The sequence below is a fragment of the Danio rerio genome, chromosome 9 (assembly GCF_052040795.2).
Source record: "Danio rerio strain M-AB ecotype USA chromosome 9, GRCz13ab, whole genome shotgun sequence".
NCBI classification, from domain to species: domain Eukaryota; kingdom Metazoa; phylum Chordata; class Actinopteri; order Cypriniformes; family Danionidae; genus Danio; species Danio rerio.
This window is the reverse complement of record NC_141029.1, coordinates 11131410-11159403: the sequence shown is the minus strand read 5'-3', so window position 1 is coordinate 11159403 and position 27994 is coordinate 11131410. Positions and strand designations below refer to the sequence as shown.

The 27994-nt window shown below is 34.1% G+C and overlaps 1 protein-coding gene across 2 annotated transcripts in view; it reads right to left on the bottom strand.

Annotated features, from left to right (window-relative positions):
* Positions 1-27994, bottom strand: part of dars1 (aspartyl-tRNA synthetase 1) — a 58380-nt gene that overhangs the window by 24957 nt on the left and 5429 nt on the right. The window contains exons 2-10 of one of the 2 annotated variants that reach the window (XM_087265996.1): positions 27292-27394; positions 25369-25398; positions 23790-23847; positions 23028-23120; positions 14631-14733; positions 5635-5737; positions 4371-4451; positions 2257-2490; positions 1205-1934 (exon numbers count right to left, since the gene is read on the bottom strand). In XM_087265996.1, the coding sequence (XP_087122122.1) occupies positions 2281-2490; positions 4371-4451; positions 5635-5737; positions 14631-14733; positions 23028-23120; positions 23790-23847; positions 25369-25398; positions 27292-27394 (781 nt within the window). In that variant the 3' untranslated portion in view covers positions 1205-1934; positions 2257-2280. 2 annotated transcript variants of the gene reach the window in all.

Below are 27994 nucleotides of genomic sequence, written 5' to 3'. Positions count from 1 at the left end.
TTTTTTTTTTTCTTTACTCCCATCAGGTGAAGTTTTTTTTCCCTCTCCGCTGTCGCCACTGCCTCGCATGGTTCAGGATTGGTAGAGCTACGCATCGATGAATTGGCTCTTCAGTGTTTGAACTCTCAGTAATGATTAAATCACACTGAACTGAGCTAAACTGAATTGAACTGAACTTAAACACTAAAACCTGAACCACACTGTTCCAGTTACTATGACCATTTATGTGAAGCTGCTTTGACACAATCTACATTGTAAAAGCGCTATACAAATAAAGCTGAATTGAATTGAATTGAACACTTTTTTTTTTTTTTAAAGACATGAGACTAATGTCAGTGGAACAAAACTGCAATGTTTTAGAGATGAAAACTGCAACTTCTTAGACGGCGAGTCGTGCACAAGACATATGCGAGTGCAGTTAAATGAAAACAACAGTAATGCATTGGAATGGAAAAAACGTGTTCTATGTGAATGGCCCCCAAGGAGGCCTAGAGTAACTGAAGAAATCTGTGTGTTTTTTGACTTCAAAGGACCACACCGATGTGATGTATGCCACCAAAGAGAGGTGATGATGATAAAAATGTCAGAACAAAAGACGAAACGCTTCATTGTTGTCATAGATTTGACACGCATACACATTTGTTTTGGAGTTTAAATTATGTGACGGTATGAATGCTTGATTTTGGTTGGTGAACATTCTAAGTTACCTTCCTGGATGCGCATTGTAATATAATAACTCATCTAGTTATGCAGCTTATGTTGAACTCTATTCTTGTACACCTGGGTGCTGTTAACCAGAACTCAGGGGATGGGTGCTGGGCTAACCAGAACTTAAAAGAAGGTTTACCCAAAATTCACACACACCTCTTTCTCCTGATATTTTGAAGAATGTTGGAATGCTGGTGCCCACTAACCTGTATGTGTTCTGTCCTACTATGTGTTTCAATGGCTACCAGTATCCAAGATTCTTCAAAATATCCTCATTTAGCTTCAGCAAAAAGGAAGACAACAAAGTAACAAAGGTCTGGAACCACTTCAGGGTGAGTAAATGGTGATTACCAAGCATGGGCTGGTATAAGTTTCTGAAAGTGTGATAACACTGGATAAAAATACCACGGTACCATGGTATTGTGATTACTGCTATAAAATAAGTTATTTTTAAATGTCTGGATAAAAAAAAAATACAAATATTTTTTTTCCCCCATTTTAAAATAATTTATGTAAAAAAAAAAAACATTTATAATATTTTGTAGCAGTAAATTCTTTAAACGTCAGGCTAAAATAAATAATTGACTTCTGCTCTCTTCATTAGTTTCAAAAACACAGATTTCTTTAACCTTACATATACCTTGGGAACGGTATAATAGAACATTTTCGTGGTATTAAAACCTTGACATTTCCAAATGGCGGTGGACCTTGAAACCGATTGTCATCTCATGCCTAGTGAATACATAGAATTTTAGGTGTATCTATCCCTCCCTTAAAAGCAGCTAAGAAGTGCTTTTGTTCTGAAACTTGTTGAAACATCTATGTATTTGACAAACAGTGCATCTTATCCACTTCATCTGTGAAAAAGTACGCAAACCCTGATGAGTGTTACTATGTGAAGCAGATAGGGGCTGACTCCACATCTTTACTGCTCACCTGACTGAACAAAGCAAATCTTGCCAACTGGTTAAATCCAGCCAAAGTCAAAAATACCCTTTACATTTACTCAGCTTGTGTAGGGCCAATCACCCATAATCCGAGTCATGGCATGTGACTAATTAGGGGTCATGCTTAACAACCAAATTTGAGGCTGCATCTTTGTTACTAAACAACATTTTACAATGAAAATGCTCCTTTTACAATGGACGTTATACATCCTAAAATGCATAATACATTACCATTCATGATCCATGGGCAAACACATTTTGACAGCATCTGTAAATGCTCTATACCAGTGGTTCTCAAACTTTTTTCATCAAGTACCACTTCATAAAAAAATTATCTCTCCACGTACCACTAAAATGAGCGGTATTGAAATACAGTAGCTTAGTAGGCCCAGTAAAGCAGCTAAAACTCTGCACAGTTTAAAAAACTTGGCAGATTACCTCAGAAACATAGGCTATATGTCATATGGCATATTATATAAATCATTTTTGATAAATTTTGAAATGTGTGTAGCATGTACAAAAAATATTTCATTCTTCCCCGTACCACTAGAAGGAAGCCTGCGTACCACTAGTGGTACACGTACCACAGTTTGAGAACCACTGCTCTATACCACTTGTAAAATATTCATATGAGTGGAGATTGGCAAATCAGAGAATAATACTTAATAATAGCAACAAAACGTATGTCATAAAATGCACTAGTGTATATGGCACCTGAGTCTATGGCATAGCTGATTCCTCCTAAATAAAAAGAAAGAAACGGAAACGGGCTTACTCTCAGATCAATAACTCTGTTGTCCAGCCTGGTGTCCTGATTGACAGTGGCTCTTCCCTCCTGAAAAAAAATGACAAAAGATCATTTATAAATGATAATAAAGGAAATGAACATGCATTTAAAGATTAAAAACTTATTTAAAAGTATTTTTTATTGTTATTTTATTGTATTAACTTTTAAAAAATCTGCCTGCTCCAAAGTTACATCACACCAAAAACATAAATGATCTTCCCTCAGAGCTCAGAACAATTACATATGTTAAACTTGCACTGCCAACTTGCCCAAAGAGAGAGAGAGAGAGAGAGACCCACAGAGAGACAGAGATTACAGACTGGGGTACATTTTCTGTTGCTTTCGGGATTATCACAATTCATTTCTGCAAATTCAACAGAATGCCAGATAACAAAATTTTACTAACAAATCAGCAGAGTTTGCAACAACAGTCTGGATCAGATTAAAAAAAAGCAACCCATGCTGTTGAGCCCTATAACAGTTACATGTTTTCAATAAGAAAAACATGTGGGAAGCCTGTTTCAACAGAGCTGCAGATAACCATTTAAAAGTCTGGTGTTTGTACGCTGGTTCAAGCCTCGGCTGGGTCAGTTGGAGCTTCTGAGTGTAGTTTGCATGTTCTCCCTGCGTTCGCGTGGGTTTTCCCCAGGTGCTCCGGTTTCCCCCACAGTCCAAAGCCATGCGGTACAGGTGAATTAGGTGGCCTAAATTGTCCATAGTGTATGAGTGTTAGTGTGTGTGGATGTTTCCCAGAGATGGTTTGCGACTGGAAGGTGCTGGATAAGTTGGCAGTTCATTGCGCTGTGGCGACCCCGGATAAATAAAGGGACTAAGCTAAAAAGAAAATGAATGAATGAATGGATACAAATGTAGAAGTGGTAGTGCACACATTCGAAACCAAATTCACAATGTTTCATACAAAGTCTACACCAAGACCTCTGAGCACTAAGAGTTAATTTTCCTTTGAAGCCTCAAGGAGCCAAGACTGATCAACAGGTTAGTCATTGTCAGAGCAGGGAGATAAGACCCAGGCGTAATGAGGCGGCAGACGCTCTGTCTGACTGACACCGTGGAATCCCTACAGAGAACAACACCTGGACTGCCACTACAGATGGTTTTGTCTTGCTGCAACCACACTGTGCTACCATCAGCTTCTGACGTCATGTATAAGGGTAGCATGCAGTATGTATACTGTGTGAAATATGCAAACAGATGACGCCATGTGAGTGATATTACACACAACAATAAAATGCTCTCAAAGATAGCTTAATATGGTTTGAAAGTTTTCTGCTGCATAATCCATTTGAAAAAAAATAAAAAATACTACTGGACTGTATGCAGTGCATTATGAAAACAGTAAGCATGTTTTCTGTTCTTAATGGTAAAGGAATAGTCCACCAAAAATAACAACAATCTTGACTTTAATGTATCCTCAAAAATTCATGTAAATTAATTTGGTTTAACTAATTATGTTGTTGTTTTTTTTGTTGTTGTTTTTTTTTGACTCACCAAGGACCACAGCTAAAAAGAAAAAAAAAATGGATGGCTTAGGTTGAGTAAATCAAGAATGCATGTTCATTTTTGGGTAGATTATTCCATTCTTTTAAAAGAAATACAAAAAATAGAAAGAATTTTTTTAAGCACTTTATCGGATGCAGAACCCTTTACAGTAACAATTGCCATTGATCTTTTAATATTATCATTATATCTAGTCAGAGAAAGTTTGAAATTCTAACCCTGTGAGTAGCACTTTAGGGAGTTCTTCAATGAGAGGCCTATAAACGGTTAACTCAGCTGTCTAACTGAACTTAGACAAGATTATCGTAAAGACAAAAGATCAGTTTAATGTTTTATACTTTCATTTGGCATTTTGTCCCCCGACTCTTCACCCACAGCATTTTAATTTTGTCCCCACTCCGTTTTCTCACCTCATCTCCTTCTCCTTCTGGCCTGACAGCATCTTCCAGCTGAAGGGGGAGTCTGGCCTCAGACTGACTTATCACAAAGATCTGGCACACATGCACAAAAAGCTTAAGTTATGACTTCAACTCTAATGCAAATATCTTTAACAAAATAAGTTATCTAGCAGAATGTTTAAGCTGTACCTAGTACCCATCCACTTCCACTGAATGAATTTAAGTACTGGACGAATGCCTGTCAGAGGTGCATAGCTCTGGAAAAGCGTCAAGGGTAATTTTAACTTAGTGGCTTAGTGGGCACATACGTGGAGAGCACATTTTAGCTCTTAAGTGGATATTTAAAATATGATGACATACTGTGTCATCCTGCAACTGTTTTGCAGCATATGAAATGTCCCAAACACTATTGTTAACTGTCCAAAAGTGGCAAAAAAATGTTTTTACTCTCTGATTGTCAAAACATGTTCAAAAAATTTATATGTTATATATGGATTAAAAAACAATCAGGAAAATGTGTTTTAGGTAAATTTTGACCACGAGTCCACAGTTATGGTCATCATTTTTCTTTAAAAGTACATCATATCAAGAGATGATACTTAGGCTTTTATTCTAATTAGATTACAATAAGACCAAATAGCAAAGAGACATAAAAAGTGGATGTAAAAAAAACAACTTGGGCCTTAAGAGGTAAAAGCAACACTGAGACATACTTTCATGTATACTTCTGTAAAGCAGCTTGCTTTAAACCACTCTTGTATAAAGGTCTGTATAAATAAGCTAGAAGTGACTTGACTAAAATGCAGAGCTAGTAGAGCTCAAATGCTCTCTTAACAGATGTTTTCTAACCGGTGTTATTTTAGTTTAGGATTATTTCGTTATTGAGATCAAAAAGCACACATCTTTACATAGTCATTTAAATGTGACTCTCAGTAGGATACCAACTGTATAAAGGCACCATTGACAAAACGGTGTAAAAAATAAAATAAAATAAATAATTTCGGCTGCAAGTATATTTTATTAAAAGTATATGGCATTAATAGGGATGGTTCACCCAAACAATTGAATATTCTGTAATAATTTATTTAGCCTTATTCCAAAAATGTCTGAGATTTGTTTGTTCTGTTGAACACGAAAGAGAATATACAGAAGAAAGCTGAATAAGTAAGATATAAAGATGATATAATCCATGATGATGAATGCGTACATTTAGCTTTCAATTATTACACTTAACATTTTAACAAAGGGAAAATAGAGATGAATGTGTGATCTCTACCCTCTCCACGTGAAGCTCCACATCCTGCTGAGAACAGCTCTCGATCTTCTGCTCCACCTTCTTCACTACGGCCTCCACATCAATGATGCTCTCCTTTGTGATGCTGTGAATGGATAAAGCATAAGGATGGAAAAAAAAAAAAACATTTGGACAGTTGACAACATGAGAATAGTCAAACAATGCTCTTCAAATATGCTTTTTTCTTTTTAATATTTACATTGACATACAGTTTTATGGGGAGTTTTAGTCACAATAATTCCAATAAACAAATCTAGGGCTTGTAAAAATGTATTGTTTTGTTCAACTTTATTGCTTTAAAATTGATCAGGAAAAAGAATTCAATGAATTTTTATTTATTTTTTTATTTTTTTATTGTTATTATTATTAGTAGTTTAAACCTGAACGAGCAAACAATTAAAAAACTTATATTCTGTTGAAGATTTATTGTCTGGAAAAAAACAACAAAAAAAAAAACAACAACATAGAAAATATAAATTATTTTAATAAATAAAACTAAATCCCCCCTCAGCATTCAGAAACAGAAACTGCAAAGCAGCTTCATGGAAACATGAGATCATACGGTTAGGAAACAGTTTGGTTGAAATCCTATTTTGTTTTAAACCATTTCTCTCTTGAATTGCACACAGTTCTCCTTTTCAAAGCACACAAACACACTGCTGTGATGATAGCAAACCACATCATTTTTTATCTGATGAAACCGTATTTTGCATTCTTTACACAACAAATCTAAAGGCCACAGGTTTCTCACCACCATAGGTACCACAAAATATATTTGCTTAAAATGAATTTTTCTAAAAATGTCTTATTTGAAGCTCTGTTTGCACCAGAGTCATATGAGTGTTTTTATAACTGGAGATACAATTTCCATAAATATGAAAATAGAAATTCATTACATTAAGTCATTTAGCAGATGCTTTTGTCCAAAGCGACTTATGCCTAGTTCAGACTGCGTGATTTTAGCCCCGATTTTGGCTCGCCAACAGGTTTTGAGAAATCGCCGACAAATGCCTGAAATCACAGGCAAATCTGTGCTCGTGCACGTGAGTGACAATCACACAGTATGAACGATCAAAGACGCGATCTGAGAAAATCGCCGATGAGTCTCCGATGCCTGTGAGATATTTGGCGTGCTAAATATCTGGAGCTGTCGGCGATTCAAATCAGGCCGTGTGAATTGAGTTTTGACTGAAAATAACATCAGCGATCGCCTACAGCCAATGAGAGAGCAGCTTTCACTTGTGTGTGCGTGTGTGTATACCTGCTACAGGCCAGCAAAAAGCTGGGGGAGAAGTTAAAAGTGCTCTTTTTCGGTTTATTTGGACCCACGAAATGGAGGAAAAACTAGTGTAGGTTTGACAGGACTCAGGAGCAACCGTGTCTGTTTGACGTTTCATACAGAAAGATATTAGTTTATTATCAACGTTGAGGAGAAATGGCTGATTCCCTTTGAACCCAGGTGAGCAAACATGTACATGTTCTACCCCATTAAAGGCTTCTTTCTCATTATGTAGTTAATAACAAAAGATATACTACATGTTTTTGGCTGTGAGACGTAGTTTGGACGAAGTTGTCGGCGATTCTCCCTATAGTAAAGTCATGCAATGTGAATGTCCATGTCGCCGAACCATCTTGCAGTGTAAACAAAGCAGCGACGAAACGCTTGCCCAGATAGTCATGCAGTGTGAAAACATCTGTGACACGACTAGTTTGAAAATAATACAGTCTGAACTCGGCATTACAATTAAGGAGGTATGCAGTGACTCAACAAGAAGAGGCAATACACACAACAAGTGCTAGTTGTTAATAACTTCTTTGTGCTCAGAGAATTTAGTGCTACAATTTTGAGGAAGAGAAAGAGAGAGAGAAAGTGCTCCTATAGTGGATTTCGGTTTATACACCAGGGTTAAGGTGCTCTCAAAAGAGAAAAGTTTTTAGTTGTCTTCTTGAAAACACACTCAACTTTAATAAGTCTAAGCTTGACAAACAAGTCACTTCCTTTTATAATTGAAAAAAAAAGAAAAACATTTGTCAACTCTGTTACACAATGTTAATTCTGTTACTCTACCTTGGTAACCACTCTACCACTATCCTGCTACCTGTTTGTGACGTTAAATATATTCCCACCCCCCACACACCACACACACACAAATAAATATGTGACCCTGGAACACAAAAGTCATAAGGGTCCATTTTTGGAGTTTCTGATCTACAAAATTGCATTGCATAAACAAGCTTTCAACTGATATGTGTGTTATTTAGGATGGAATAATATATGCTGGAGTTGCAAATATTCTAAGGAATCTGAATGGTCGAAAAAATCTAAATATTGACAAAATTGCAATTAAAGTTGTACAAACTAAGTTCTCAACAATGCATGTTATTAATAAAATAAATAGATTTTGATATAACATAAAATTTAGTAAATCTATTCATAAAACTTGAAAATATTTAGTATTACTCTATATTGTAATGATTTTAGCATATAAGAAAACTACATCATTTTGACAATGTATTGTTGGGTTTTTTATCCTCGTTACAATGGCTGCCTGTTAAGTTTCATATTGAATTTAAAATATTGCTTCTTACCTATAAAGAATAATCTAGTTCCTGTTTATCTAACCAACCTTCTGTCTTGCTACAATCCAACCTGTTCTTTAAGATCTCAAAACTCAGCACTTCTAGTAGAACCTAGAATAGCAAAGTAAAGTAAAGGAGGTCGACCCTTTTCATTTATGGCTCCTAAACTCTGGAATAGCCTTCCTGATAATGTCTGAGGCTCAGACACACTCTCCCAATTCAAAACTAGATTAAAGACCTATCTTTTTAGTAAAGCATACTCAGTGCATCACATAGCGGTATGATACATGTATGTGCTCCACACAGGTTTCTGCATGTCGTTTATATACACTATGAACAGCAGCTACGCTAAGTATTATCTTTATTCTCCATTTCCACCAAGAAATACTCATCCCGTGAACCTCAGACTATGCAGCACCATTGATTTGATCCAAGACCAGCGACGAAATAATCCCAAGGTTTTCATATCCTGGACCAGGTCCTATCTTGGGCAGATACTGTGGTGGTCATGGAGGAGTAGAGAGCATTAGACTGATTCCTGTGACGCTCCAAGGACAGACAAGTCTTCGCTGAAGTCCAGCTTCCAGCCTCTGGCGCCTTGACTGCAGCTCTGCAAGACGTTTGGCCAGTGGAGAAATCGTTGTGTCCAACTGAACCTGGTTTTTTAATTCTTCACTTTCGCCAATTGGTGAAGTTTTGTCCTCGCCACTGTCACCACTGGCTTACATGGTTCTGGATCTGTAGAGCTGTGCATCGATGGATTTGCTCTTCAGTGTTTGGACTCTCAGTAGTGATTATTAAACCACACTGAACTGAGCTAAACTGAACTGAACTTAAACACTAAAAACTGAACTGACACCGTTTTAGTTTACTATGATCTTTCATGTGAAGCTGCTTTGACACAATCTACATTGTAAAAGTGCAATACAAATAAAGGTGAATTGAATTGAATTGGTTACTCCAAAAAAAAATGTATCAGTGCAATTTCAGATGAAAGTTTAACTTGTTTTCCTGTTCATTACAATCTACACTGAATGAAGCACTATAACTATGAAGGTTAGATCAAGACTTGACTTGATCAAGTGTTCCTGCAATTTTAGAGTCATGACAAGCTATATTTATTTACTTTACACAAAGCTAAAATTTTTTATCAACCCTTAAACCTAATGTTTAACGCTTGACCCACATTGTCACTATAAACTATCAATCAAGATCCGTCAACTAAATAAACAAACCAAGCCCCTTTGTTGCGACACGAGGACAAGTAATTGATGGCAGAATTTTCATTTTGGGTGACCTATTCCTTTTAGTGAAACAATATTAGATTGGAAAGCCTCATTCTCTCTGTCTCGAAGGTCAAATGTAAAGACGAGGGCCAACTGTCTGTTTGAGAAGCAGACGGCATAAATTGAGATTGCAACCTTCAGCTCTGGTCATTACAAAGGGAGTAATGAGAGACCAGAGAGAGATGAGAGAATGAGGCGCACAAGTCCCTGCCAGCTGCTGCTCTGGGATCAGCTCCGCTTTCTAACAACCTCCATGCAGACCCCGCTGCTCTTCATAAGTCCTGATTAAGTCTGGTTACTGAACACTAAGCCGGCTGTGATGGGCTCAAGCATTAGTGCTTGTGCATTGAAAGGACATTGGCCTGAAGGGAGAGGTGGCTATAAAGAGAGGATTATACAGAGCGAGTGTGTTTGACCTGCTCTCTGATTGTGCACATATGCTTTATCTCACACCACATTTGATTTTCAAAAACATTTACTAAAGAAGCCGAGCAAGCACTGCTAATAAGTATGACCCAAAGTGTCTGCAGGGTTTTTTTAAAAAACATTAAACACATGGAGAATTAAAATGAATACCATAATGGAAAGCATTATGATAATATGTAAGTAATAAAATAAAAACTACCACAAACACGATCACAAACTTGACTGTTAATAATAATATTAATAATAATAATAATATGTCACGCACTGCATGATATGCAGTGAAATGCTTACACAAGCACTCTTGACCTTAAAATAATAACAACAATATCAAATATAATAATTATAACAATAAGGATCTAAATTATTGATTAACAGAAGTTATGGCATATAAAATAAAAGCAAATATAAAATATTTAAAGACTTTAGATATAGAGTATGTGGATGTAGAAAATAAAAATAGTAACAATGATGATGATGATAATAATAATAATAACAATACATATTCTATGTAGTTTTGTTTCAAAATAACAATAAAATAAATAATAATGATACAAATGTAAACAATAGACCCTACATTTCAGACTTATTAGTCAAAATTATGAATAATCACATGTACATTAATTTGATTTATGTATATGTGGCCAAATGAATCAATATATTATCTGCATTATATTACTTTTTCATTCTAAATGCATAGAAAGCATATAAAAAATACATATTAAGTGTCTAATTCAGGGTTGTCCAAACTCAGTCCTAGAAGGCCAGTGTCCTGCATAGATTAGCTTCCTTCTACACACTAGCCTGGGGTTTTTAGTATAGCTCGAAAGAGCTTGATTAGCTGGTTCAGGCGTGTTTATATTGGAGTTAGAACTAAAATATGCAAAACACAGGGGCTCAAGTACTGAGTCTGGGCACCCCTGGTCTAATTAATGTTTTAAATGTCTCTGAATACAAAAAATAAGAATGGGTGAAATAATCATTATTCGTAGTCTTATTTCTTTTAGTTTGGCTGGAATAAAAAAAAAGAGTTGCGTAACTACAGGCTGCCGAATACAGCACTGTTGTCCAATGACTTGCCAAATGAATCTAGTTAAGCCTTTAAATTGCACTTTAAACTTAATATTAGTATCTCAAATTATTTCTAGGAAAATATTAGAGACTGTCATCTGGATTAAGTCACAACCACTTGTGAAGTTAAAATAATAACAACATAAAAAATAATAATAGCAATAAGAATCTAAATTATGAAGGAATGGAAGTTACACCATAAAAAATAAAAGCAACTATAGAATATTTAAAGAGTTTAGATATAAATTATGTGGCTGAAGCAAATAATAATTACAACAACAATAACAAATCACTATACGTAGAATTTTTTCCCACAAATAACAAAAATATAAACAATAAACCTTACATTACAGTCAGACCTTACATTATAATTCACAATTATGAATTATTACATATGTATTCATATGATTTATGTATTTATGCCAAAATTATTTATTTTAGTTTGGCTGGAATATAAAAAAATAAAAAATAAAGACTCACAATGACTTGCCTAATTAATCTAGATAGGCCTTTAAATTACACTTTAAGCTAAATACTAGAATCTTGCATTATTTCTAGTAAAATATTAAGTGCTGTCATCTTGCAAAGACAAAAAACAATTATTAAACATTAATTGTTAAACCTATTATGTTTTTCAAAATTGTTTTTATAAAAAATCTCTTCTATAGCTAAAATATATTTTTTAAAGAATTTAATTTTGTAATATTCTTGCATTTAACTGATTATTAATGTTGCAGCAAAGCTTGATTATTGAAAACTGCATGTCCACTGACAAACAGATCATCAGCTAGAGGGAGCTGTGATCCATTGCACATGGTACTCGGATGTTTGAGCTGGAAAACTATCATCTGGATCGGAGGCATCATATGTTCAGGAAAAACTGCTTAGTAATAACTTTTTGATATGACATGAAAAAGAGGTGAAATGTTGTAAAGTAGCAGATGAAATTACCGTAGCAATTAGCATTGGCTTAACAACTTGCACAAAATCACTAAACCGCTTCAATAAATACATACAAGGCATTTTAAAATAAGAATAAACCATGAGAAGCTGAGTATTGCAGTAATTCTCCCATTGTGATCAAATAAACCATAAATCTTACTGCAATACATTGTAATTAGCTCCAATAACTGCTTTTAGAAAAATGGTGACCAAAAAACACAAGAATAAATGAATATTTACATTAAATAAAACCATATTTTTTTGCCAAGAAATAAAACCCTTCCAAACTAATTTTAGATTCAGAATTACACATTTTGTAAAATTACTCTTTTATAACTTGTATGATTTGTTCTTGTCAGGAAAAGCCTTCAAATATTAGCAAGGAATCTAAGATAATAGAGAGCATTTGATTGGTCAAGATTTGATGAGAAAGTCCATTTAGGCGAAAAGTAACAAACTATAAGCTTTGTTCATATCAGGCTTGTATAATCTAAATGCAAAGTTTTTCACTGTTATGGAAAATGCTAGCTTATAGATATCCTTAAAACAAACATACAGATACTAAGATCCTATAAACTTTAATTTCACAGCACCTTTAAATTATATTATTTGGTGACTTTACTTGCAAACAATTTCAGGTACACATTCGAAAATCAACATTATTTTAAAACATGATATTATCATTTCAGATCATTCTGGTGAATATTAACAGTTCAAAAGCACATCCATCTTAATGACATATTTGGAAAATCAGTTTGGGTGTGATAAGAATGCTGCAACAAAACTCAAACAAACAAACAAAAAAAAAACTACATATAATGTGGCAACCAGATTTCATTAACATCCCCTAACTGAATTTCTAACTGAACCGTTTTGTTACTTCACTAAGATTTACGTAACACAAAGAGAGGAACTTTCTCGGCAAAGCACAAAAATCTGCTTCAATGATCTTGCGAGTTCAAGGAAACGCTCATCTTAGATTTGCTGAGGTGAAATCTTTCAGTTAGATAAGAAACAAGCGAGTGCAGTTATCAAGCAGGAGCCTTTTCAGTAAAGAACAATCGCATTCAACTGTGAGCAATGGGAAACTAAATCCGCCACGTAAGGAACTGGAAAGGAACTCCCCAGACCACAACACCCTTCCTAATTCATGAGCGATAATGCGAATAGAGTTTAGCCTCCATTCAATGCTGCATGAGCAAACAGAGGATGTTAACATGGTCGAGCACAAACCCTCTGACCCTATAAAAGACTTGAAGTGGACTTTTAAACAAGCGGACAAACCTTGTCTGTTATATAGTTTGGAAAGTTTATGAGATTAAATATTTCATGCAGCAAAACAGACATTCACATTTGCATAAGTCAATTCACACTTTCTAACTGTCCATGATAGAATAAGAAATAAAACATAAACTAAATTATTATTATTTTAGATATAGACTGCAGTTCTGCACAAGAAGTTTTGCCAGAGTAGAAATGGTCATGCGCAACTGAGCATGGTTTCTCTCAAGGTTTTTTTCCTTTACTTTCGTCAATTGGTAAAGTTTTGTTCCTCAACCACTGTCGCCACTGGCTTGCTTGGTTTGGGACTTGAGGAGCTGCGCATCGATGGATTTGCTCTTCAGTGTTTGGACTTCCAGCAGCAAAAATTAAACTAACATAAAACTGAACTTCATCTCTGAAAACTGGACTGCAGTTTCAATTTACTAGAATGTCTATGTTAGGCTGATTTGACACAATCTACATAGTAAAAGCGCTCTAAAAATAAAGATGAATTGAATTTCATTGTAAACCTAATTTGTTTGTAATGTTTTTAAAAGAAATGAACAATTTAACCCTTATCATAAGACAAATCCAACGCAATTTTCATTGTTAAAAATTATCTTTATTTCAAAATAAATGTTACAAAAATATTAAGGAAAATAACATTATATGAGCCTTAAGATTTTTTGCATGAGGCTGGCAATAATTTGTTCAACAAAACAACATATTAAAATGGATTATGTAACACTGTAGGCTATAGTATTTATGATGATAAAAAAATAAAATAAAATAAAATAAAGTTAATTCACTATATTATTATTATTATTATTATTATTATTATCATTATTATTATTAATAATAATAATAATGACAATAATAATAATAATAATAATAATAATAATAATAATAATAATAATAATAATAATAATAATAATAATAATAAATATTTATTAATTTAAAAAAACATACTACGAAGTTATTTTAATAAAATTCACTTTATTGTTTTATTGTAATATTGGTCCAACAAAACCAGCCTTTACAAGGGTAAAAGTCTTAAGGTCATCCAGACTAAATTGATAAATATGAAACTAAATGGTACCTAATGTGCCTCAACGTGTTGTGTTTTGGGCTGAAAGGTGGTCCTATTGTCCCACAAACCTCCATTTGACCTCATTCATTCATGCCAGACTTTTAGGTCGACGTGTCTCTCTGATGTATCTCCTGTTTGTTGTTTTAAAGGGAACTACCCATTACCGTGTTGAGAGAAAGCTGTTTCCGACTTTGAAAAAAAATGGAGCTTTTGTTTTGAAGTGAAACTTTATCGATCGCCACTTAACATGTTAAAATGAAAGGAGTCTCCAGGACTTCACTTTTTCCCACAATTGTTTGACAGGAAACGTGGCCTATACTCACTTAGCAGCAAACTTGACCATCTGCTTGCTGGCACGATCTCCCACCGCGAGCAGAGCCTGAACCGTGAACTGCTGGTGACGCAGGACCAAGAAGCACTGCTTCCCTGGAGAAAAAATAAATAAACTGTCAGAAAACATACCTGAGAAAAAAAATACTCGAACAATGCTTGCTGACTATCTAGAATAAAGAGCACACTAATAGGACATAAACTGGTGGTGTAAGCTTTGTTTGTTTGTTTGTAGTTTAAGATATCAATACCAACTAAAGATGTAAATCAATAAGAAACTACAAAAAGGTTTTATAAATGTTATAAATGACCGTTTGAAATAATTCGTTATTCAAAGAAATCTGTAATAATAAAAATAAAAATAAAATGCTTAATGGTTTCTGAAAAAATCATATGTATTTTTTAAAAATAGTATTAATTGATTTCATCACCAATAATAAAATGTTTACTATAATCTCTGAAGGACCATATGGCATTAAAGACTGGAATAATTTAGTTTTGATACAAGAGGAATAAATTATATTTTAAATATACATTGATATAAAAATATTATATTGATATAAATAATTTTTATACATAAATAATTTCACAATATTATTATTTTTATTATTTCAACAATAGCAGCCTTGCTGAGCATAAAAAGCAAGACAACCTACAGTAATAAAATTGTAGAAAAAAAAATCCAACCTAAAATAAAAATAAAGATTTTTTTTTTTTTTTTTTTGCTGTTGTAATTTTTAAACTTCATTCATTTCATTTTCTTTTCAGCTTAGTCCCTTTATTAATCTGGGGTCGCATCTTTAAACTTATAAATTAGAAATAAAGGCATAAAAATATTTGTAAAATCATAATAAAAAAATCAACTTTTTTGTAAAGTGATCAAAAAATAATAATATAAAATAAAATGTATAATAAAAATGTTTACTATAATCTCTGAGGGATCATCCAACATTAAGGGCTGGAATAATTTAGTTTTGATACAAAAGTAATTACATTTTGTTGATATAAAAATAATATATTGATATGTGTGTTCTATACATTAATAATATTTCACAATATTAGTTTTTTTAGGATTGTTTTAATTCCACAAAGCAAATGGCAAAAAGCAATTATTTACTATATTAATACAACTTTATTGTAAAAAAAAAATGTAGCATTATATAACTTTAATATTGTATCAATAATAAAGTGCTCACTTTCACCATAAGATCTCTCTGAATTTCTTCAAATGCTATGATCATGTTATCTTTACAGAAACAAGTTAATGTAGATGATATCAGATTACAAAACCAGCACAACAAGTCGAGCTCTTCAACAACACATTTTCCTGAGAACACTATCATATTTTGACTCCATCAAACACACAGAAACCAGCTCTACAACTATGATCCCGGATAGAGATTATTGCAGCACTGGCCATAAAAGCACCAAGTTAACTAGCACCAATCAGTTGTCAACAGACAGCACAAACCTCTTTGAAAGACACAATATACGCAACCCTGTCTTGTCACCAAATTGCTTATCAGACACCTTGAGAGTGAACAAACTGGGATCTGTGTAAACCTGCCACGAAGCAGGTCAAGATCAGAGACCACCCAGACTCTTTGAAGCCTGACAGATAGTCGAGTGCTAGTTAAATAAGCAGAACCCTTCATCCCTGAACAAATCAGGATGTTGTTGTGCTAAAGGACATCCTTCAGCTCGGAGTTCACTGACAGAATGAGGGAAGCTGGAGGTTAAAGGATTCTTGACATGGAAGTTGTCCAGGAAGGAATCTTTGGGAGATACAGTCATAATACATGGTTAATTCATTAGCACACACTTAAAACAGACGGGTAGGTGTGAGACCCTCAGACCTGAAGTGTGTGGGGAAGACAAGGGAAACCCGCAGGGTTTCACTTGGCCTGTGGATTCAACTGTACAGTTTCCATTGTCATTTACTTAAAACAAACACAGCCGCAGAAGGAGTTTATCAGTTCCTTGGTTTCATAAGCCTTCATCCCCTAACAAATCTGACACTAAATAATGTTAATGGGACCAATATCCCTCAGAGACCCCATAACCTGCATTAAATCACAAGTATGGAAAATTACAGCACTTATTTTTTTTAATAATAATAATAGAATTAATTATAATATAATTATAATAAAATTATTATTATTATCATTATTAGCGACAGACAATATTTGGCTTCAATGTTTACCACAATTTAAAAATCAGTCTAAACTGCCAAAATTTTCTATTATACCATATTTGCGGTATATCTAAGTTGTTTTTTACATGTTGTCAAAGACTTTTTTTTTTTTTAGGGCAACAGTATCTCCAGCATCAAAAGAGCATCCACATCAACAGTTACTGGTCAGCCCACGAGTCTGAAAGCATTTGAAAAACAAATCACTTATGCACCAACATCCAAGCATGCTAAGACTAAATAAAGTGCAGTGGCTTACTTTACATCCAAAAAAAAAGAAAGATATCCAAAGATGTCTTTTAAAGTTGAAAAGAAATCTGTGTTTTTGAAACTAATGAAGACAGCAGAGGCTGACATGTTTACTGTTTCTTAAAATAAAATATATTGCGTTCAATGGGGGAAAAGGTTGTTGTTTTCTTACCCAAACATTTAAAAAGACTTTACTTTAAAGCAATAATCAAAACACTGTGATGCAATGAAACCGTGGTATTATTATCCAAGGTTATCATACCGTCAGAATCTTAATAATATTATATTTAGGGATGTAACGATTCACAGTGAGCTGGTTGAAAATCGATTCAAATATGTGATGATTCAAACCGTTGAAAGAATCGCGATACATTTTTTAAACAGATGGCACTGTGTTTATAGGTGCAAACTTGACATGGTTTCCGCTATATTCGTTCTTCCATGCGCCACCAAAATGCATCCCGCCACGGACACATTCCAGCTTCTCATTTATAACATAGTCGTTGTTGTTTTTTTAATAGCGGGTTATAGTTGCACCTAAACTTATTAATAGGTAAGTGAATTATAACAGCGTGAACTTTTCTGTAATCGTAGTAGTGCTGTGCATTATTTGTTTAACCCTTTGAAGTTACGTACTGACTGACTGACTGACAGGTGCGTGATGCGTGAGGCCAGCAAACACGATGTAGCTTTCAGTAAGGATGAACATAATTTGCATAATTATACTTTATAAATAAAGGTCTGCCTATATGGTTCTGCATATAATGACTTTATCTTTGCTGGAGTATATTACTGTTTCACTTTACTTTAAAGTAAAGTACTTTAATGCCACTCTGTAGGTCTAGTGGCAACATTCATAAATACACCTAAAAAATCAAATATATAGTAGACATACTTGCTACAAAAATGTGCTGAATTGCACTTCAGTAGAGTTTATTTGAGAGCGCACAAGAAGATTTTTGCTTGAGTAGCATATATTTAAGGGTGTGTGCAAGAGGTTTTGTGCACGAGCAGAGGAAAAAAGATTTGCATGCTCAAATTGCAAAAGTGCGATCTCGAATTGTAATACAGTGCTCACGACATTTCTCCATTTGTTATTGAAATAACGCAATAAGTGGTATGTAGATTTGTGTAAAATGTCTGCCACAACAGCTGGAAAAAATCATAGAGGAAACACTGCTTGATTTACCTGTACATGATTGACGAGCAAGAGGAGGGGCAGCAGAGTAAAATGACAACAGTGAGGTGCGCCAGATAAAACACAAACTGTGTGCAACTACTGCAAAAACACATTTACTTACACTAACAGAACAATGAATATTATGCACATATACCATCAGCACAGCTCAAAAAAACCCACGTCACACACGTCTATATGCCAAAAAAAACTGTTAATAAGCCAAACAATGCAGACCGGATGATTTGCAGCTCTGCTTGCTCCTACGAGTGTTATGGAAATCACACGGGCGAAAGTGTGAAAATGTTTTTTTTCAGACAGAAAAAGAATGTTATGTTACAGAAGCATGTATTAGATTATTTGGTAACACTTTACAATAAGGTTCATTAGTTAATGCATTTACTAACATGAACTAATCATGAACAACACATGTACTGCATCTATTAATCATAATTGAACATTTACTAATGCATGATTAACATCCAAGTCCGTGCTTGTTAACATTAGTTAATGCATCATGAGTTAACGAACTAACAATGAACTACTATATTTTCATTAATTAACGTTAACTAACATGAATAAATACTGTAGTAAATGAATTGTTCATTGTTTGTTCATGTTAGTAAATGCATTTTTAACACTAACTAATGAACCTTATTGTAAAGCGTGACCGATTATTTTACCCTTTCCTTTTTAAATTAGTTTATGCATATTTTAATAATTTGCTTCATATTATTGAGTATTTTAAAATGTTTAAAACTATCTCTTCTTAAGTGTATCACACTGATACTTATAGTTATTAATTATACAAGTAATATTAATTCACCTTCATAATCATGTTCAACTCCTGACTCTATCCTACTATATAATTATTAATTGTAAAATCAGTATTTTATGCTGGTGGCCAGTCCCCCGGATGAGACAGCCTATTGACCACATACACCCTATACACAATGCTTTCTGTTTTAGAAAAGGCTTTTTCCTCTCCATACCAGCCATCTCAGTCCCCAGTGAAAGAGTTTTTTCAGCAGCAGGGGACATTGTAAATGTGCAAAGACCTCAGCTTTGACCAGAAAACATATATATTCTGATATTTTTAAAACAAAATGTAAAATCCTAGTACTGTCACAGATTTAGTTTGTTTATAATAATGAGTCTTATTTAGGTTGTATTATTCTCTTTTTGGGGGAATTTGTTTGTTTTTAAAATAGCAATTTATTTATGGCAGAAAATATATTATTTTGCAAAAAAAAATTATTATATATATTTTTTTCAACTAAAAATATATATATTCTATTATGCATAATTAAATATGGAAATTAAATTGGCTTCTTCATAATCTGTTAAGCCACAATCAAGACAAAAAAATCTATTAATTGTGACTTCTGATTTTTTAAATGTGCATTAAACACAATAAAAAAAATAAAAAAATTGGAATAGTACATTAACATCCAGCTTGCTGTGTATTGTGCATGCATTGTATACTACAAAATGCTAAAGCCAAAACGTTGTCAATGATTACAAATAGCATGTCACTTTAAGAAAGTGGAATCCATTTATCTACATTTCACATTTCTATTCAAACTTTGTTAAAATCTCACAGCTTTCATCAGGTTAATTCACTAATTCACTTGTCCTTCTATCTCACATGTATTAATTATATGCATTTATAATTTGTATATTTCATGTATATTTATGTTTGAACTGAAAAGTTAGCTTTGCACAATATTCATAGCAAATGTATTCAGTAACTCACAAGTGGTTTACTTTATCATTTAAGTTGTGTGTCATTCTTGGAAGTACAGTCAAATACTAAACCGAAAGAGAGAGATCATAACTGTTGTTGGCATCACTTCCTGTTCAATCATCAAGAAACTAGAAACAGAAAGTACTGTGATTTCTGGGAAACTACATTCCCATATGTCAAATGCAGTAAAACTGTGCTTTCATTAAATAACAAACCTGTCAAATCATATTTTATTTAATAGAGTGCAATAATACAGACACTTGACATGTGTACTCTCGAACATATTCATTCTCGTCTGTCTACACGTTTTCTCTCCAAAAGTGAAAACCAACAAAAAAAGTCTTAGTATTCATTTAAAGCAGTCACCACCATCTTTAATCTCCTTTCACATTGTCATTTTGTGGCTCCTATTTAAAGTATTAGTTTTGACATGTGCGGGTCAAGCAATGTGAAACGTTAGGCCACAAATAATTAATTTTTATATGAATTAATTGATTATTTATAAATAATTCATTCACCGCCACCTTTGACAACAAAGCCATCTTTTATCACAATGTTTCACATCAAACATTGCACGATGTTTGCATTGGTTGACATCGCCTAACCCTAGTTGACAGCAACAAAAACAACTGAAAACACAAGCAACATGCACATGCAAGAAGCACGGTTATATCCCGTGTGTGTTTTGTTTAATTTCACTTCTTTTTCCTACGCTCTTCATTGTGTGCATTCTTATTTTACTCTTAGGTTCTTCAATCTCTCCTCTCCATAACCATAATATTTGATGTTTTTTACTTAATTTTGTTCTAAATTAGAATAGTTCATGTTTTGTTTCTTCTAATGTAATTAGTTTAGTTTGAGCATCATCTGCTAAAGATTTTGGGTTTATTTCATTATTTTGTCATTAGTAGTAATGTTACAAGGATTGTTTTCTTTTGTTGATTTCTTTGCTTTGCCTTGTGCTCCTATTTTTATTTATGCTAAACTTTGTACATTTCTTCCTTTTGTTATTGTTGTTGATTTGTTTATTTCCAAGTATTTTAAATTGAATTAAATAAAAATGTTATTTGACGTATTTTTGAACAGTTTGTCCAAAATCGAAGTATCCCATACATCTTGAAATAAAACCATTGAGGATAAAAATACAATAAAGCCCTGGGCTTGTTTCCATTGTGGTCCTCGCTGATAAATAAATAAATAAAAAATAAATAAATAAATAAATAAATAAATAAATAAATAAATAAATAAATAAACTAAGAATGGCTACAAAATACAGTTAATGGATAAAACAAGCAGTACCTCCACATTTTAAAACAGGAACAAAATTATTCACAATACAATAAAATAAACATATAACATAAAAAAACATCATCATCCACCATGCAACCATCTGCATTCAGACCCAGGATTCTAGAAGGAGAGGAACCTTCCTCACTTACAGCATTTATATAAACACGATTAACTTTTTAATGATATAACAAAATGTTATATATTATGTAAAATTAGGAACAGTCTATCGTATATGTAATAGCATTAAATACTTACTGTTTATTTCTTTGCATTTTAACTTTGTAAACTATAAAATCATGGGTCTCCTCACATTTTGTATCAAGATTATGCAGGTTTTTGTCTTGAGCTGGTGAGCCAACTGACAAAAGCCTTTCTTTTTCCCCTGCTCTGTCGGCCACTCAGCTCACAGCGCTCAACTCCCATCATGAAGCATTTTTTTTTTTTTATTCCTAAATAGACTTGAACTGTAAGAGTGGGGTTTCATGGCCCTTTAAGTCTTTTATGTCCTTGATCGATTTTGGTAATTTGTTCCATATGATTGCACTGGTGTATAAAAACATATTTTTCTTTAAATAAACAAATATTAAAATCCCAACCGCTAGTACTATATGAATGCTGTTGCCTCACCATTTGAAAATAGCTCACCAAATAACTAGGAACCACACTAATAAATATTTTACGAATTTTTAAAAAAACATATGCTTTTAGTAACGGTTAAGATACCTAATTTCTTAAAAAACTCTGTGCAAATGTGCTGTATAATTAATTTTTTTATTATCTTTACTAATTTGAGTAAAGAATGCATAAATTCCTCCTCGATTTTATTTCTTTATTGGTCTGTGTAATATTGTTCGTTGTTGTTGAGGGAAGAAGATAGGGTCAGCGATTCAGGTAAGCAAATGGCTTTATTAATTTTTAAATGCCACCACACATGTAGCAGTGTGTGTGTGTGTGTGTATATGTATGTTCTCTCTCCCCGGCTGCTACTTCTCTTCTCCTTAAGAAGGCTGTCTCTCCGGCTCAATCACTAGAATAAGCAGGTGTTATTTATTATTTCTGATTGGCCTGCTGATTAGCCGCCGGGCTCTGAGCATGCTCTCCCCCCTCATTGGGTGTTTGATCATGCTTACCTCTCCACAGTCTGTTCCAAACAATATTCATTGGCTTTCTTAAATGTTACAATATCATACTGTTAAACATGTAACAAGCTCATACATTACACTCAAACTTAGATAAACTACTTATAGCGCATGAATACTGTGCTGATGACAAATTCATATGCAGAACACTAAAGTATACCTTAAATTAGAGGTCATTTCCTAAATAGTCACCTTTGTTTTGTCAGTGTGTATTCTTGCCCATTAAAAGTGTTGATTTATTTTGACACATAATCACCATGGAGAAACGTTACCCAAAATCCTATTGCAAAAATTCTGAATAATATGACAGCACTTTGCAGTTTGGACCACAATATTTAGCCATGAAAGGTTCATTTGTCCACACTAATCACCTGGGTATTGTATGACTTCTGAACTTTCTGCATGAACATGACAGTTTGTCATCCATTGTGACTCTACAATTTGAGGTGAACCATAATGACTTTCCATTAATGCAATAATACAACCAGCAACACCAAACAAGAAACCTTTACGCTTTGGTAAGAGCAGCTTCCACATGTTGAAACGAATTGAGCAACAGCGGCAGATGAGCTTGTGTAAGAGTGAGGAGGAGTTTACCTTTAGCTCTGCTGGTGTGAATTCTGGCACGCACCCAGATCTGCTGCTCAGCCTTCTCCAGTGTCAGGTCCTGGACACGCACCAACGCCCTGTCTGCCTCCATCCAGAAAAGAGAAAAACAAAAGAACACATCAAAGACGACAGGCCTCCCCCCTTGTACACAGATCCCCACAAAAGACATTCGCTCGGATTACAAAGCCACCGGGAAGAGAGCTAATAAATATGAAACGTTACAGGGCCCCGTCTGAAAGGTGAGCATCACGTGGATAATTCTCCGATTTGGCAAACGCAGCGTCACCCTGCCTCCGCCGACTCACATTATGACTTTATTATGAGGTAGCAGAGACGGGGCGGTCCCGCTAAGCGCCAGTGAAAGTGCTCAGGGCGTTTGGCTGATCCCGAATCCACCAACATAAGAGCCTGGTCTATCTCTGCCGAGAGGAATGCTGGTGGGAGACCACTTTGTTCTGTAGCAGCGGAGCTTAAAATCTCACAGCCGGACAGTCGGGAGTAAATGTCACCCTAATTCCTCATCCCAGATTTATCTCAAACTGTTACTTAAGATTATTATGTGTGACAGTGAAGGGAGGAACATCAGGGAAACGTCAAGGGAGATCCCAAGAGCTTTAGGTTATATCTTCAGCTCCAAGACGTGCCTAAATTATCATTCTATATTTTGCATAGGAAAGCCTGTCAATCGATATCCGGTGGGAGCGAGATGCCCTCGTAAATCTTCACTTAAAGACTGAGAAGGACACTGACCCAGTTTTTGCTGGGATTGGACCATCGGACAGATCCCATAGCGATCCTTGGCAAAGTCCTGAGAGAAGAAGAGGAGAATATTAATGAAACATTTCAGTGCAAAAAAGTCGGTGTCAGCATTTATTCACCCTCATGTTGCTCAAAATGCAAAAGACTTCATTTCCAGAGAGTAAAAATAAAAGTGGCCCTGGTTTAACCCTTTATTGGGCACTCATTGGAACATCTGGATTGTACTCATGACCTTGGAACTTGTATGACTTAAAAAATATATCATAATCAATGTCAATTAAGTTACCACACATGGTTCTTTGTCCAATGAAGAGTTAAACTGGAATTATGGGTTTTTAGTGACCCAATCACAAGTGCTCAATTAAAATGCATTATCTTTCAACATGGTAATGCTCTTTAAAGAATAAAACTTGACTTTTGGCATTTTCTTTTAGACTGTTGCCTCTGGATAAATTTCAATGGGAGGGAGACCAAATTAAAAGGATGTCTATGACAACTTAATTTTTAATTGTAATCTGTGTATTTTGGTAAAAAGAAAAGTAATTAAAGTTTGTTATGGTGTGTTTACTCAAAAGAAGAAGAAATCATTCATGTTTATTTGAACATTTTGAACTACATGAGCACTGAAAGGTCTGAAAACAGTGTGATCTATTGTGTTTTTCAACCAAAACTAAAAATGGACACAAGCTTAAAATGTTTTAAAGACCTGTTTACGCTTGCATCTAGCATCACCTACTTATGAATGATGTACCAAAACTCTGAGTAAAATGGGTCTGATACTGTCTGAATATGTGCTGAAGCTTTTCAAACTTCAATGAAGGATGCAAAAGAACCACAAAATTGTAAAAAAAAAAAAAGTCCTGATGAGCAGTACAAAAACAGTCACAGTTTTTTACAAGACATTATTCATTGTTAATCATCAACTCCAATAAAATGTTAATTATGGATCATCAGCAAGTTCGGTGTAATAAACAATCCAATCATTTGAAATAACTAATCTGTACATTCAAAAATAAAGAATAAAATATTTTAAAATAATAACAGCACGGCACAGTGTACAGAACTCAGACTTAAGACTTGTCTTGCTTCTAGTCCAAATATCTAAAAAAAAAAAAAAATTAAATCAGGAATCAATTTATAATCAACCAAAAAATATCAGCTAGTTTTCAGAAAATGTAAATAAGACAGTTTTTAATTAAAACAATCAAAATAATCTGCAGAAAAGCCAAAAAATATATATATTTCAAAGTGAAAACTAGATTATTTTGCTTACCCCAATGGCAGATTACTTTAATTATGCTAAGGATATCTTATATCTTATCTTACTTAATTGTAACTTATTTTTACTGAACCCAAGACAATAATTTGTACTTGTTGTAGAAATGCTTACTGATATAAAAATTAAGATATTTAGACTAGAAACAAGACAAAAACAAAAACAAAGCATTTCTGCAGTGTGTAATGGGTTTGAAATGCCAAGAAGGTGAGTACATAAAACAATTTTTACTCTCTTTATGCTAAAACAGTAAGGAGTTGTGATATTCAGAAGGAATAAATGTGCAATACTTACATCTTCCTCAGTTTCCTGCTGCTCTGAGGCCTGAATCAAAGACAGGAACTGATTTCAATAAACTTCAACAGTAGAAGGAAAACAGGCACTCAGTAAGGGCTAACATCAAGATCAAACATACTGATTATATTTTGCACAGACACTGCAAGTTCGCTATAAAATTGGACTACAAATGCTGTCCTTTTTAAAGTAGTGCTAAATTCTAAAGAAATTATTTAAATAAATGTCAAACAAAGTACACATTGTGAACATTTTTTTCTGCTGATGTTTCATAAAATTTGTCAAATTTTTAATGGCAATTTTAATAAAATAACTTTACATTTGGGTTTCTTTTTTTGTACATTAGACTGAAGTGTTAAGCTTTTTTTCTGATTTAAAATTTTTCCACCGTGATTTACAGATGTCATTCAGAGTTACAATATATTATATACCAAACAAAAATCTTGTTAGGTATGTTTAGGACAATAATCATTTGATGACATATTAAAAGACTCTATTTGGGGATCCCAATGCAAAAATTAATTACCTGTCATTTTAAATCTTTGATTTTGGCCACTATCCTTCAAATCCTCTAGGTTTTACCTCATTTTCTGTCAGATGTTTTAATCATTTAGTAGGGATGAGAATATTTTTTGCTATGCTAGGCTTGACGGTGGCGCCGTGGGAAGCACGATCATTTCACAGCAAGAAGGTTGCTGGTTCGAGCCCCAGCTGGGTCAGTTGGCATTTTGTATGTGGAGTTGGCATGTTCTCCCAATGTTCACATAGGTTTCCTCTGGGTTTTCCCCACAAGTCCAAAGACATGCAGTACAGGTGAATTGAATAAGCTAAATTTGCTGTGGTGTATGTGTGTGAATGAGAGTGTGTATAGGTGTTTCCCAGTGTTGGGTTGCAGCTGGAAGGGCATCCACTGCATAAAACATATACTGGATAAGTTGGCGGATCATTCCACTGTGGAGACCCCTGATTAATTAAGGAACTGAGCCAAAAAGAAAATGAACGAATTAATATCTGCTTTGCTGAATGGTGATGGAAAATTATTTCACCCGCATGCCATTTAACGGTAATTTGTCAAGTTATTAAAAACATTGAAGTAGACACTTTACTTGCATTTAATATGCTACACACCACTAAAATTACTATCAAAATTGTATTTAATGTTGTAATAAAAATGAAATGTTACAGTTTATGCATTTCACTCATTCAGAAGTTTTCAATTTACTGTAATTGTTTGGAACGTGTATTATTCACATTTTCTATACATTTTACATATATATAATTTTATATATGTCATACATAATTACTTTCTCTGTTTCTAGATTTATTTTTTATTTTTATTAACTTGTTTGTGAACCAACTTCTCAAATAAATTTGAGGAAATAAGTAAAAACAAATACAAACTGTATCCATCTTTTAGTCTCTGAAAATGCATTATTTGATCAAAAGAGACTAAGGCATTTATAATGTTTCCAAAGAATTATATTATTTTCCATTACATTACATTACATTATATTATATTATATTATATTATATTATATTATATTATATTATATTATATTATATTATACTATTTAGGCAATATGTTTCCAAATACCAGAAATAAGAAATGTTTCTTGAACACCATGATTTCGAAAGCATCATGAAACACTGAAGACTGGCATAACGGTGGCTGAAAATCCTGCTTTGCCACCACAGGCAAAAATATACAAACTATGCCAAATCTATGCCTCTGCTTCATTCCCTTCAAATGAAATAAGACCACAAAGAAAACAAAATACGCTATTTCCTTGGTTTGGATGTTTAAAATGTTGGAGAAATATGCACAAATGCCATTCTTTTTGGACACATAAACAGTTTTGTGAGTGCAGGAAATGCGAAACAATAGCAGGCGGGGGATTGATTGGTGGGCATGACTGCACTCACCAGCTTGGCCTGCTTCTCTGCCTTTTTCGCCGCTTTCTCTGCTTCCTTCTGCTGTTTCTTCAGGGCTTTCTTGGACTGGGCCTGCTGCTCCTCCTCGCCGCCTCTGGAACAGGAAGACACCACACAACAAAAACAGCTCTGTCAAACTTCCATCTACCTTTTTCTTCTGTTTCCTTCCGGGAAGCTTTTCTGATAGACTGGGAAAAAGCATTCCAACCCAGTTCACACACACACACGCACACATACAGGCACAGTGTCCCGCTGGCGTTTAACGTTGCTGTGTCTTTCATCTATTGTTTAAAAAAAAAACAACAGAGGCTAATTTAGACTTTCATCAGTGATGTTTGCTTGTTTGTGCTCTCCTGTGGCTTAGACAGTCCAGTTATAGCAGTACAGGAAGAGTGATGTCTGTCTACAGTAACACATGCAAAATCATTCAGACGATACAGCAGAGGTGTGCTGTAATGGTTAAGAGTGGCTAAGAGAATGAGCAGCTGAGCACCTGGAAATGACAGCATTGCTCAATAATAATAATAATAATAAAAACATAAGAAATACATTAATATTTGCAGTTAAAGTCTTTGATTAAAACTTAAACTTTTTAAATGTAGTCAGGGTTCAACGCTTAAGGATTTTTTCTACTGGTCTGATCGGGCAAGTGGTTCAGATTTTTACTTGCCCTGCCAAAATTTTCACTGGCCCC